Source organism: Octopus sinensis, linkage group LG7 (genome assembly GCF_006345805.1).
Source record: "Octopus sinensis linkage group LG7, ASM634580v1, whole genome shotgun sequence".
Taxonomy (NCBI): Eukaryota; Metazoa; Mollusca; class Cephalopoda; order Octopoda; family Octopodidae; genus Octopus; species Octopus sinensis.
In genome coordinates, this window is record NC_043003.1 from 21486031 (window position 1) to 21500727 (window position 14697).

At 38.0% G+C, this 14697-nt stretch overlaps 1 protein-coding gene across 6 annotated transcripts in view; it reads right to left on the reverse strand.

The window, feature by feature from the left end:
* Nucleotides 1-1047: 1047 nt before the first annotated feature.
* LOC115214169 (glucose-6-phosphate exchanger SLC37A4) overlaps nucleotides 1048-14697 on the reverse strand; it is a 32978-nt gene continuing 19328 nt past the window's right edge. For 4 of the 6 annotated variants that reach the window (XM_036504613.1, XM_029783253.2, XM_029783255.2 and 1 more), the window contains 6 exons: nucleotides 11952-12074; nucleotides 10200-10358; nucleotides 8223-8308; nucleotides 7928-8041; nucleotides 5882-6020; nucleotides 1048-1453 (listed from right to left, as the gene is read on the reverse strand). In XM_036504613.1, the coding sequence (XP_036360506.1) occupies nucleotides 1281-1453; nucleotides 5882-6020; nucleotides 7928-8041; nucleotides 8223-8308; nucleotides 10200-10358; nucleotides 11952-12074 (794 nt within the window). In that variant the 3' untranslated portion in view covers nucleotides 1048-1280. The remainder of the gene's footprint in view (nucleotides 1454-5881; nucleotides 6021-7927; nucleotides 8042-8222; nucleotides 8309-10199; nucleotides 10359-11951; nucleotides 12075-14697) is intronic. The other 2 variants (XM_036504616.1, XM_029783254.2) reach the window with 1 other exon arrangement.

A 14697-nucleotide genomic window follows, 5' to 3' on the forward strand; every position in this document is an offset into this window, starting at 1 on the left:
AGTGCACAAGCACAGGAGATTTTAAGTTCAATCTATGTCAAGTGGCTTCACTCTGCATGTTTCAGTTTCATTACTATGGCAACAGTCTGGATACTTATTGATCAGAACACATGTATCATTTTTCAGTACGTAAAGATTATTTCTAATACTGATACAAAGCCATAAATTTAAGAAGGGAAGGAGATATTTGATTGTATTTGTGTGTTATAGCTGAAGTGTTATACTAAAAATTTGCCTGTGAGTAACATTAAAAATTTGTCTTTGTGTGTGTCACTGACAAATTGTGCATATTTGTAAAGCTAAAAAAATTATGTATGTGTAAAGTCGAGAGATTTTCTCAGTGTAACATTGCTAAAACTATGTGTGTGTCACTGACAAATTGCGTGTATTTGTAAAACTAAAAAATTATGTGTGTAAAGTTGATAGATTTTCTCAGTGTAACATTGATAAACTATGTGTGTGTGTGTGTGGGTGTAAAGTTGACAGATATTTTAAGTGTAACATTGATAAATTGTCTGTGTGACACTGACAAACTGTGTGCGCAGATACTGAAAAACTGTTAATGAGTGTGACACAGGCAAATTGTGTCTATGTGTGACACTAATAATTTGTCTATCTTTGACACCGACAAATTGCTTATGTAACACTAACAACTTGACTGTATGCAACATTGATAAATTGTGTGAATTTATGACAGCGACAAGCAGCTTTGTCAAGAAAATAGCAAATTACTTTCTTTCTTTTTTCTTTAATGACAATGACAGATTATCTTGGAAAAATACCAGAAGTTGTGATTAACTTTGAAGAGAACAGGTGCAGGTGAAGAAAAGAATTTGTTAAAATATAATGTTAATAACTGTTCTAGATGGCAGTGGAAATTTGATAGTTTGGTTTATGGCAGTAAATCCTGTGGTTTTAACTAAAGAGTTAAACTTAACTATTATTAGTTAATGACAGCTTCAGCTGAGCTCATCATTATTAAACATCATTTATTCAAACAGTTTTCAAATACTCTGTTAGTAATGTTAGTTGTAATGAAATGTGAGGTCGACTTTAAAAAAATAAATACTTTTTTATTCTCCAATTATGTAAGTAGTTGCTGCAACTTACGACAATAGCAACGGTGGTTTTGTTAATGCACTCAATGACAACAAAAAATACACAGAAAACAAGTTGCTATTTTCCAAGAGTCCTCAAAATCAAACGTATTCAAAGTGTAGCTGAGTAGCAGCCCTTCAGTATTTGAGGAAAATTTTGATGGATATATGAACAATCGGGTTTCAGGATGTTTTGTCTTTTGTGTCGTCTTGTTTCAGTTGACATTGCATACGGCCCAGCTGCCAGAATAAAGCCAGTGAAACAAGAGATAAATAGCAAATGTACACAAATGTTTGATGCCACCCTCGATGACTGGCCAGATATGTAACCGGTAAGCCAGCAATCACACCACCAGCTAGAAAAGACAAATTAGAGAAATAAAAAAAAATTATTTTTTATTGAAGGATATAAATGATGACTGATTTTTAAATATTACTTTAATATTTCAATAATATTTTAAATATTTAAATATCATTTTAACACAAGTTAAAGATGAACAAAACATTCACATAATGGATTTGGTAGATGGAAACTGAAAAAAGCCTGTCATGTAAGTATATATATATATATATATATATTTCAACAATTGAGGGTAAAATTAATTAGCTATTAATCAATTTCACCAAGTATTCAGTATGTAAAGGGACCATTTAAGGCGAATTCAAAATATTACATTGTATAAAAGGGCTTAGTAAAATAAATTACTTTGCCACATACTGAACTCATTAGAAATAGCAGCCAAAAAAAGATTTTTTAGCCATTTCTAATACTTAAAGAAAATTTCTCTCAGATAGTGTTTACTCAAATAGTGTTTACTCAGATAGTGTTTATTTTGAGTAAACACTATCTGAGAGAAATTATTAGAAGTATTAGAAATGGCTAAAAAATCTTTTTTTGGCTGCTATTTCTAATGAGTTCAGTATGTGGCAAAGTAATTTATTTTACTAAGCCCTTTTATACAATGTAATATATATATATATATATATATATATATACAAGCAAAATGCCCCCCGTCCAATGGACGGTGCTGAGTTGTCAAACATTTAAACCAATTTTTTTTTAAAAACAACTTGTCTGACCGTCCCATAGGCCTCCCCTTTCAGAAACAATGATTTAACTTAAATTTGAGACACCAGCAACAGAAGAAATAAAGATAGACATTTTTTCTTTTCCAAAGAATAACGATTTTATTCAGACAAATATGCAACCGAAGAGTTTAAAGTACCAGTAAGTACAGCACAACAGCTGATGTACTTGCACGTACAAATGCACGTTCCCATGGCTTTATCGACCGCATTCTCACCTGGAATTGATTTAAAAAATTTTTTCAAGACTTATACACGCCCTGATACCGTCAGTATCTACATACCAAATTTGAGCGCAATCGGATGGAGGATGCCCAAGATCCTAGAAGACACACACACAGACAGAACGGATTTTATATATATATCTTTGGGGAGGGGGATCTCTGTGTCTGTGCGTGTCCCCGACCTTGCTTGACAACCAGTGTTGGTGTGTTTACAGCTTCCATAACTTAGTGGTTTGGCAAAAGAGACCCATAGAATAAATACCAGGCTTAAAAGATAAAGTACTAGGGTTGGTTCATTCGACTAAAAAATTCTTCAAGACAGTGCCCCAGCATGGCCAAGATAACTTATGTTGATATACAATTAGTGTTTTGTCTGATGGCTTATTCAACCAGTCTGGCTAAATAAGCCATCAGGCAAACATAGAATCCTAACCAATATGAATTTTATATGAAAGGATACATATTTACAAATATTACATACTTAAGGCCCATTTTCTTCATAAGGAACCACTGTTTTTATAATAGCTTGTTCCACGATTAACCTTTTAGCATTCAGATAACTCTTTCAAATGTAATGTTTATTTATTCACATTGTTTTGAATTAATTATGCATCATCTCACAGCTTCGAGATTTTGATGATGTGACTGTTTATTTTTAGAATGACATTGTAGGCTAAGTGTGAGAGGCTGGATCTGGCCAGTTTGAACATAAAACAGGTATAATATTTAGGCCTCATATGGCTGGTTTAAATTCTAAATGGTTAATGATGGTCCTCTCTCAATCTTTTATTCATAAAATAATGTATCACAGATGGCATTTTTTTTATATGACAATAGGCATAGGAGTGGCTGTGTGGTAAGTAGCTTGCTTACAAACCACATGGTTCCGGGTTCAGTCCCACTGCGTGGCCTCTTGGGCAAGTATCTTCTACAATAACCTCAGGTTGACCGAAGCCTTATGAGTGGATTTGGTAGACGGAAACTGAAAGAAGCCCGTCGTATATATGTGTGTGTGTATATATATATATATATATATATATATATATATATATATATATATATATATATATGTATATATATATGTATGTGTGTGTATTTGTTTGTGTGTCTGTGTTTGTTCCCCCAATGTCGCTTGACAACCGATGCTGGTGTGTTTACGTCCCTGTAACTTAGCGGTTCGGTAAAAGAGACCGATAGAATAAGTACTAAGGTTACAAAGAATAAGTCCTGGGGTCGATTTGCTCGATCGACTAAAGGCAGTGCTCCAGCATGGCCACAGTCAAATGACTGAAACAAGTAAAAGAGTAAAGAGTAATAGAGCTTGATTTGATAAAGATATGGCTAATATTTTAGCAAGCCACAAAACCATGTAAAGCCTCCCTTGATAGCTTGTTTTCTATAACATTATGACAAAGATGTACAACATCTTTTATTAAAACATGATGCTATGTGACTTCAAAATTCTCTATTCAAATGGACTTTCAGATATTCTGACTCAGTGCACCTATCCATTGAGTTGTGATCCTTAATCAGGGCGGCCCTGCTTGCAACAGTTTCGATTCTCATTTACATGTGCATGGTTAATAGCAAAGAGTGTATTCATGCATGTATAAAAATTGGTGTTCAAATACAACCAAATTTTAGAAACCGAAAAAAAAAAAACCTTTTCCATTTATAATAAATTTATAAGCACTGTGTAACAAACTAGCTACTCACTGGAATTGTTAGTCAACATAATATACCTGCTGAACCAAAGACTATCACACCTAGTTTCAATAATATATATGAAAATAAAGTGGATGCAATTTTATTGAACACCTGGAATTAATTATTAATATAATTGTTCTGGCTGCATTGATATACTAATATGTCTATTGATGAACAGTCTTTAAAAGAAAATTGCAACTTGTGTTGTAACAGGCATGGCTGTGTTATTAAGAAGCTTGCTTCCCAACTGCATGGTCTTGAGTTCAGTCCTACTGCATGGCACCTTTGCGAAAATTGTTCTGCTATAGTCCTGGACTGACCAAAGCATTACGAATGGATTTGGGAGATGGAAACTGAAAGAAGCCCATCGTATGTATGCATATATATATATATATAAGTATAAGGTGTGCTATGAGCATTTATAGAACACATATCCAATATAAACTCAACAAACAATTAAAGATGGAGAAGAGATGTTAAAAGTTTTATAAAATGTTTTAAACTTTTAACATCTCTTCTCCTTCTTTAATTGTTTGTTGAGTTTATATAGGATGTGTGTGCTATGTGTCCTATAAATGCTCATAACACACTTTATACTTGTAACATCTTCATATTTTTTTTAAATACTTACAATAGTAAGCTACAAATTTAATATGAAAAATCTTTATTAGAAATCTAATAAAAAGTAAAAGGATGAAATTGAACTCAACCTTTCTCATATATCATCATCATCATCATCATCATCATCGTTTAACGTCCGCTTTCCATGCTAGCATGGGTTGGACGGTTCAACTGGGGTCTGGCAAGCCCGAAGGCTGCACCAGGCCAGTCAGATCTGGCAGTGTTTCTACAGCTGGATGCCCTTCCTAATGCCAACCACTCCGAGAGTGTAGTGGGTGATTTTATGTGCCACCGACACAGGTGCCAGACGAGGCTGGCAGACGGTCACGCTCGGATGGTGTTTTTTATGTGCCACCGACACAGGTGCCAGACGAGGCTGGCAGACGGCCACGCTCGGATGGTGTTTTTTATGTGCCACCGACACAGGTGCCAGACGAGGCTGGCGAACAGCTACGATCGGATGGTGTTTGTTACGTGCCCACAGCATGGAGGCCAGTCGATGCGGTACTGGCTACGGTCCCGTTCAGATGGTTTTCTTATGTGCCACCGGCACTGGTACCACAAGGATACAAATTCCATTGATGTTCATCTATTTTGATTGGTTTGATTTGATTCGATATATATAATTTGGGATTTTTTCCAGAAGGTGAAAGTGGTAACAAGAACAGGACAGTGAGAAGAAGACAGTAAAAACAAACGGTGAGGGCTGTTAAGCCAAGACGATAGAAAAATTACTATGAACGCTAGGAGGACGAGCTATGAAAGGAGACAGGTATAAGTATGTCTTGTCTTTAGGAAGGAAATGGACAGAAATAGATAAATAAATAAATAAATATATATATATATTTCTTTATTGCCCACAAGGGGCTAAACATAGAGGGGACAAACAAGGACAGACAAACGGATTAAGTCGATTACATCGACTCCAGTGCAAAACTGGTACTTTATTTATCGACCCCGAAAGGATGAAAGGCAAAGTCGACCTCGGCAGAATTTGAACTCAGAACGTAACGACAGACGAAATACTGCTAAGCATTTCACCCGGCGCGCTAATATTTCTGCCAGCTCGCCGACATACATATATACATACACACACACACACAGATACAAAATAAAATATATCAAATATAAATTGCAAATATTTACCATTTCCAAAAGCTGAACAGACAGAAGATGCAGCACCACACATATGTCCTGGCACTGATTCCAGAGCAGCAACTCCACTAATTGTGAGAGGACCATACACAAAGAAGCCAATAGCAAAACCAACCAGAACAACAAATATCTGTAAGAATAAAATAAAATATTAGAATAAATAGGCACAGGAGTGGCTGTGTGGTAAGTAGCTTGCTAACCAACCACATGGTTCCGGGTTCAGTCCCACTGCGTGGCATCTTGGGCAAGTGTCTTCTACTATAGCCCTGGGCTGACCAATGCCTTGTGAGTGGATTTGGTAGACGGAAACTGAAAGAAGCCTGTCATATATATGTATATATATATATGTGTGTGTGTTTGTTCCCCTAGCATTGCTTGACAACCGATGCTGGTGTGTTTACGTCCTCGTCACTTAGCGATTCGGCAAAAGAGGTCGCTAGAATAAGTACTGGGCTTACAAAGAATAAGTCCCAGGGTCGATTTGCTCCACTAACGGCGGTGCTCCAGCATGGCCGCAGTCAAATGACTGAAACAAGTAAAAGAGTAAAATAATTAAAAGAAAAAAAAACAATCCACAAAACACAAACCCTTCTGTAGTTAGCTTATTGAGTTAGTTGACCCAGGGTTAAACTGCTATTGCTGTTTAACCCTAGGTCAACTTCTATTAGGTAGATTTATCATCAAAGCCAATTTATTAATGAATATCTAATCTTTTATTTTTTACTTGTTTCAGTCATTAGACTGTGGCCATACTGGGGCACCACCCTGAAGAGTTTAGTTGAACAAATCCTAGTCCTTATTTTTAAATCTTGTACTTATTTTATTGGCATCTTTTGCCAAAATGCTAAGTTATGTGGACATAGACTGATAACAGTTGTTAAGTGGTGGAATGATAAAAATAGAGACACAAACGTGTGTGTGTGCGTGCATATATATATACCTTCTACCCCTACTGATGACAAAGGGTCTCTCGCTCAGAGTGAAAGCTAGATTGTGTGACGCATGTGTGCGAACTGTCATGCTTCACAGCACTGAAACATGGGCTGTGACTGCAGAGGACATGCGTAGGCTCGAAAGAAATGAAGCTAGCATGAGCCGCTGGAAGTGTAATGTCAGTGTGCACACACAACAGAGTGTAAGCACCCTGAGAGAAATGTTGGACATAAGAAACATCGGATGTGGCGTGCAAGAGAGATGTTTGCACTGGTATGGTCATGTACTACAGATGAATGAGGAGAGATGTGTGAAGAAGTGCCACTCCCAAACAGTTGAAGGAATCCGGGGTAGAGGTAGACCCAGGAAGACATAGGATGAGGTGGTCAAGCATGACCTTCGAACATTGGTCCTCACAGAGGCAATGACGAAAGACAAAACCTCTGGAGATATGCTGTAACTGCGAAGACCCGACAAATAAAGTGAGTTCATGGTTGTATCCTACACCAGCTTCACACAACCAGCCCCAGCCCATTCAAATACCTTGGATCGCGGGATGGCCTATAGTGCTTACCTTGGATCGTGGGGCAACCTGCTGTGCTCAAGGAGACCTATTGAGTCAAGTACATCAACATCAAAATCAAATGGAAATTGTAGTTGTGATACCCGTGCCGGTGACACGTAAAAAGCACCATCCGAATGTGAACGATGCTAGCACCACCTGGGCTGGCTTCCGTGCCGGTGGCACATAAAAAGCACCAAACGGTCATGGCCATTGCCAGCCTCCTCTGGCCCCTGTGCCGGTGGCATGTAAAAAGCACCCACTACACTCAGAGTGGTTGGCGTTAGGAAGGGCATCCAGCTGTAGAAACACTTCCAGATCAGACTGGAGACTGGTGCAGCCTCCTGGCTTCCCAGACCCTGGTTGAACTATCCCACTCATGCTAGCATGGAAAACGGACATTAAACGATGATGATGAGCATTAGGATTAGGTTACCTAGTTTACATGGTGTAAAAGTGACCAAAATTATAACACGCCCTCCTTTCACCACACACTCTGATGCTACCTTATTATGCATGTTAAATAAAACAAGTATATTTACCTCATTAGAATAATGATGCATGTGATGAACAAAGAGATAGAGGGATAGAGTGACACCAAAACAAAAGTTCCGAGCAACGTTTAGACGGCATTTGACTCTGCTGACAGATCCCGGCTATGAGGAAACAAACAAAATAAATAAATGAATAAATAAATAAATACATAAAGGAAATACTTAATTTTATGTTTTCTTTTTAATGGTTAAGAAAGAAGCAATTCATTGAAATAGAATATTTAAACATTGAGATTTTGTCTAAAAATTAAAAATAGGAAAAGGTGAAAGTAAGTTTGCTCACACTTATGCTAGCTTTGTCAGACCAGATTCCAGAGACAATAGAACCTACTATACCGCCAACCTCCATACTGGATGCTATCGTGCTACCTGTAAATGATTAAAAAAATTAATTAATTGTCATGAAAATAAAGAATATTGCCAAAATATTCCAAATTTAGAGTTTGTTGCTGTTTGGCTCTACGTTAGCCTTGATCTAAAGGTATTCCAGCTACAGCTGTCCATTTTTTTAAAGATATGATGTATCTAGGACTACAATATTCAATGTGTCCTGACTTGTTGTTTAGCCCCAGGTCAGTCCTGATGCAGTAGGCTTTTGATTAGAGGCATTCCAACTGTAACCATCCTGTCTTTGTTTTACAAATACAATTTATCTAAGACTATCCTCCTCCTCGTTTAACGTCCGCTTTCCATGCTAGCATGGGTTGGACGATTTCACTGAGGACTGGCGAAACAGATAGCTGCACCAGACTCCAATCTGATCTGGCAGAGTTTCTACAGCTGGATGCCCTTCCTAATGCCAACCACTCCGAGAGTGTAGTGGGTGCTTTTACGTGTCACCGGCACGAGGGCCAGTCAGGTGGTACTGACAACAGCCACGCTCAAATGGTGCTTTTTTTTACATTTTTTAAGACAGTAGAGTGTGATTTGAGGGAGTTGTAAGAGCTATTTCTAGCAGGTTGAATGACTGTATAAGAAGCATTTTTGTTGGTTTGTAATGAATGTTACCACAGGTATGTTCACATGTTCCAATCAGGATTTTTACAGGTGGAATGGATGATTGGATAAGATATAGAATTCAAATTTTGGCACAAGACCAGTAATTTTGGGGGAGTGTGTAAGTCGGTTACATCGATCCCAGTGTTCAACTGGGACTTATTTTATTGACTCCAGCATTCAACTGGTACTTATTTTGTCAACCCTGAAAGGATGAAAGGCAAGTCAACCTTGGCAAAAATTGAATGGATAAGATATTGAACTACTAGCTTCTAGAACATAAGTTCATATCACAATTGAATATTTAGTAGTGGCATGACAACCATCCTTGCATAGGTAATACATTCAAAATTATATTTGGCACGTTTAAGTTTTGGGATCTGGGTCTTTGCCTAACAGTGAATACAGAGTTCTCTTTGTAACTATGTGGTCTTGAGTTCTGTATTACTGTGCAGTGGTATCTCAGGTGTCTTCTACTGCAGCTTCAGGCCAACCAATGCCTTTCGAATGGAATTGATAGAAAGACAGTTTGGAAGCCTGTTGTCATCGTCGCTATTGTTGCCATCATTTTAATGTCCACTTTTCTATGCTTGTATGGGTCAGATGGAACATGATGAAGTAGATTTTATAATAATAATGAAATTATTGTATACAGTGCTCAGATGCACCACAACTTGTCAAAAATTGAACATAAAGTATATGCAGTAATGTACAAATGTCTGGAAAGTGAACAGTGTATGAATCAGATACATGCTTGCACGTGTATGGAGGGGAGAAAATCAGGTGTAGTGTTGGCGAATCTCAAGAATCATGGAAGTTTTGAAGGATGCAGTACTCCAACAACTAACAACTGATGCCGGTAGTTTGCTCCATGTTTCTGAAAGTCATGTGAGCTGTGCTGTTTTCTGACTTTGTAAACCTGTCCACGAGTGTTAGACAGGTGAAGTTTGAAAAGATACTCAGTGTTATTGTTAGTAAGAGGTGCTCAGTGTTATTGTTTGTAAGTTATTGTTTTAATAATTTTAAATCTGCATTCTGGTGGTACCTAATCTATTTCTTGTTTCAAAATACACTCCACGAATTTCAATTACATGTGAAATGCTGTTTGAAGAAGAAAATACAACAAAAAAAATAAGGGGCCTTGGAAAGAAGATGAAAGAAAAAAGAAAAGAAATAATGGGAAAAAGAAACAAAGAGAAAAAAGATGAAGAAAGGGACAAGAGCAGCAGCAGGTAATAAAGAGGAGAAAACTCTGTCAACTTACTCAGTATGGGACTAAACTGCTTCTCTTCAATCAGATACAAGTGACTCCAGTCCATCATACATGTACGGATACCACAGAGAATCAAATAGCTTATTCCCAACAGAAAAAGAAATGGATCCAGAAACACAGATGTTACTTGTGAAATGTTAGTCTCATCTTCTTTCGGAAAAGAGGAAGTAAGAAAAATAAAAAAGGGAAATTATAAAAATAGATTGAATTTGATAGTTGAGTGTGTGCCATCACACTTGATGCAGAAAAATTAATAACATTGTATTTGTAAGTAAAAAAACAAAAAACAAAACAAAAATGTTACTTGTTACCTTTTATTTCTTTCAGCCATTGGACTGTGGCAATGCGGAGGCATCACCTTGAAGGGTTTTGATGACTAATTCAACTACAGTACTTATTTGTTGTGATGGCCCGGCGTCCCATCCAGGTGGGGAACCTATACACCAACGTAACCAGGAAACCGGCCCTTATGAGCCAGGCGTGGCTCATGAAGGGAAAAACAACTTATTTGTAAGTCTATTACTTATTCTCTCAATCTCTTTTGTCAAGTCGCTATACCATTTGAGGCAGCAGGGTTTGACTCCTTACCACACCTCTGGAAATAGTCAGAAGTGGTCGTTAAACAATTTTACCAGGCCCAATTCTAGCCTTCTAATTCCCCTGATTGTAATCCCATGGAAATGTGAAGAAGATTCATCAACTTGTGCATGAGGATAGACAAAGGACAATCAACAATGTTTTGAAGCATTTGAAGGAAGATAATTTGGTGAAAGCAACCAGATCTGTGGAACACAAGAATTGGATTCTTCATGATGACAATGCATCCTGTCATCAAGCTCCCCTCAATAGTGAGCTTCTCACCAAAAACAACATGGTACCACTTCTGCACCCACCCTATTCGCCAGACCTAGCACCTACGGACTTCCATCTCTTCCCTCGAGATGAAAATGTAGCTCAAAGGTCACTGTTTCAACACTGTTGCTACAATCAAGAGCAAATAGCAGAAGGTTCTGCACCCACTTACCGAAAACAACTTCCAGGCCAGATTCCAGAAGTGGCAGGAACACTGGGACCAGTGTACCATTTTTGAAAGAGATGATATTAAAACTTAGGTAAATAAGTTATATTTTATTAGACATAACTACCGTAAATCCTCGAGTATAATCCACACTTTTTTCCCAAAATCCCTTGTACGTACTATATACGAGGTTAAAAATGAAAATTATTTTCTAAGCAATGTCCGAGTCTCTATTTGCTGTCCGGCAATGTTTATTCAGACGCATTTTGAGATGTCGGGCGTGAAAATACCTTAAATCATCCATAACTTGCAGTTAGCAACATTTATTAGACGTTATTACTGTTATTTCTTTATTTTCTGCAAACAAAATGTACAAAAAAGCTACACGTTTGCATTATGTTATATATACAATAATAATAAAGGACGTTACCATATACATTTTTACAAACCAAGGACGTTATATAGACCTCCTTGACTCAAGTTAGAGAAGGGGTGCATATCATACACAAGGTTTAGGTTTTTCAGAGGTACAGCCCCCCTAAAAATCCCGTGTATTATACTCAAGGGCAGTCTGTACTCGAGGATTTACGGTAGTCTGGGAATGTTTTGATATTATCTTCTACATAGGCATATTTATATACACATTTATACAAGTGTGTGCATGTTTGTGTATGTGTGTGCTTTCTTTTATTTCCATTCTTAGCAAGATTAAGAAATGTCCTTACTTTTGTTGATGGATTTGTCTTTGTCACCAGAATGTTCTTCCTGATAGTTTTGCAAACCAAACTGCGATGGATCTTCCTGCAGTGTGACAGTAAATATGACAGCCAGTACCAATGCACTACAAGCTGAAGGAGAAAAACAAGATGTAAAAAGAAATCATTGAAATATCCAACCCACCCATCCATCAATACACACACACACAATGGGTTTCTTTCAGTTTCTGACTACCAAATCCACTCACATGGCTTTGGTTAGCCCAAGGCTATTGTAGAAGACACTTGCCCAAGGTGCCACACAGAAGGACTGAACCCAGAACCATGTAGTTGAAAAGCAAATTTCTTATCCACCACAAAGTCCAGTGTTTGTTGGAGTGTTGGTGAGCTTCAAATGATCTTGTGATTATCCTAGTAAAGCACAAGTTCCTGGTTGGGCCTCCCATGCTGGACAGGTCAGACAAATATGGACCACTTCTTCCAGGAGGTAAAAATGAAGTTGTGTAGGGTGAACATCACAACCAAGAAAAAAGCTACAGAAGCATTGATGATAATTCAAGACCAACAAGACCTGAGAAAGGATGGACTTCTCTCTAGGAAAAACTGCCCAGATTTGAGAAACAGTGAAGCAAAGCCACTGATGGCCTATTGTTCCATAAAGAGCATGGAGCTTCAGTAAATAATAGATTTTAGTGAAGGCACATGGTTCAGTGGTTAGAGCATTGGGCTCACAATCATGAGGTAGTGAGTTCAATTCCCAGACTGGGCTGTGTGTTGTGTTCTTGAGCAAGACACTTTATTTAATGTTGCTCCAGTTCACTCAGCTGTAGAAATGAGTTGTAACATCACAGGTACCAAGCTGTATAAGCCACTTTGCCTTTCCCTTGATCAACATTGATGGCTGTGAAGAGGGGAGACTGGTATGCATAGGTGGCTGCTGGTTTTCCATAAACAACCTTGCCTGGACTTGTGCCTAGGAGAACTTTCTAGGTGCAATCCCATGGTCATTCATGACCAAAGGGGGTCTTTACCCTTTTTTAATAGATCTTGGTAGCTTTTTTTTGTTGCTATAAGATATGACTAAAAGGGATGTCAAGAAAAGGGATTTTGTATTAAAAAAAAAAGACATGGAACACGTTACAATACTTGGGAAGAGGTGAGGGTTGGCAACAGGAAGGACATCCAGCAGAAGAAAAACTGCCTCGACAAATTCCATCCAACCCATGCATACATGGAAAAGTGGATGTTAAACAATAATAATGATGATGATGATGATTACTTGCAACTAATTTGAACTTATGTCACATGAGTAGTTGTCCAATGCTTTATCCACTTGGCCACTTTGCTTTGACACTATGTCATCACCACCATCATCATCATCATCATCATCATTAAATGTCCATTTTCCATGCTGGCATGGGTTGGACAGTTTGATAGGAGCTGGAGAACTATGTCAGGGTCCAGTCATGTGCTTTGGTTTGGTTTCTATGGTTGGGTGCCCTTCTTAACACCAACCCCTTTACAGAGTGTACTGGGTGTCTTTTATGTGGCACCTGCACAGGTGCTTTTTATATGGCACCAGCACAGGTGCTTTTTACATGGCATCAACACAGGTGCTATTTTAAATATATACAATTCTATTTTTGGAATGGATCTTGAAGCACACATAAAGCTATAAGTAACAGCCCCGAAATATTGGGTTGAAAAACCCTTTTGGATAAAAGGAAGTTGAAGGCTGCATATGGGACTTGAACCCATATCACTTGTAATGGGTTTGAGCACCACCACAAAGTCCAGTGTTGGTTGGAGTGTGGTGAGCTTCAAATGATCTTGTGAGTATTCTAGCAAAGCACAAGTTCCTGGTTGGGCCTTCCATGTTGGACTGGTCAGACAAATATGGACCACTTCTTCCAGGAGGTAAAAATAAATTTGTGTAAGGTCAACATCACAGCCAAGAAAGGCAGATGACAACTTTTTTTTTATCCAAAAGGGTTTTGTGACCCAATATTTAGGGGCTATTATTTACAGTTTTATGTGTGCTTTGAGATTCATTCCAAAAGAATATTATTTCACACCCTCTCAAAAGTTTATACAATTCTTATAACCTTATATATATATATACCATCATCATCATCATCATTTAACGTCCGTTTTCCATGCTGGCATGGGTTAGACGGTTTGACTGAAGGCTGGAGAGCCAGCGGCTGCACCAGTCTCCAATCTGATCAGGCAATGTTTCTACAGCTGGATGCCCTTCCTAATGCCAACCACTCCGAAAGTGTAGTGGGTGCTTTTTACGTGCTACCAGCATGGGAGCCAGTCAGGTGGGTCTGGCATTGATCACATTCAGAAATTGATTTTAATGTGCCACCGGCGGACAAAGCATATATAATGGATATTACATATTTGACTCTAGTAAATTTGACTTACAGTTGTTTCCAGTAATCATTAGAGGTTTGCTATTGATACGTTTACTCAATCAGCCTATTGACTGATTGAAAAAAACTGAAATTGAAAGTAATTTCTATTCAGTTTTCAAATATATATATAGGCGCAGGAGTGGGTGTGTGGTAAGTAGCTTGCTTACCAACCACATGGTTCCAGGTTCAGTCCCACTGCATGGTACCTTGGACAGGTGTCTTCTACTATAGCCTCAGGCCAACCAAAGATTTGTGAATGGATTTGGTAGATGGAAACTGGAAGAAGCCCATCATATGTATATATATATATATATATATCCCGTCCAACGATGATG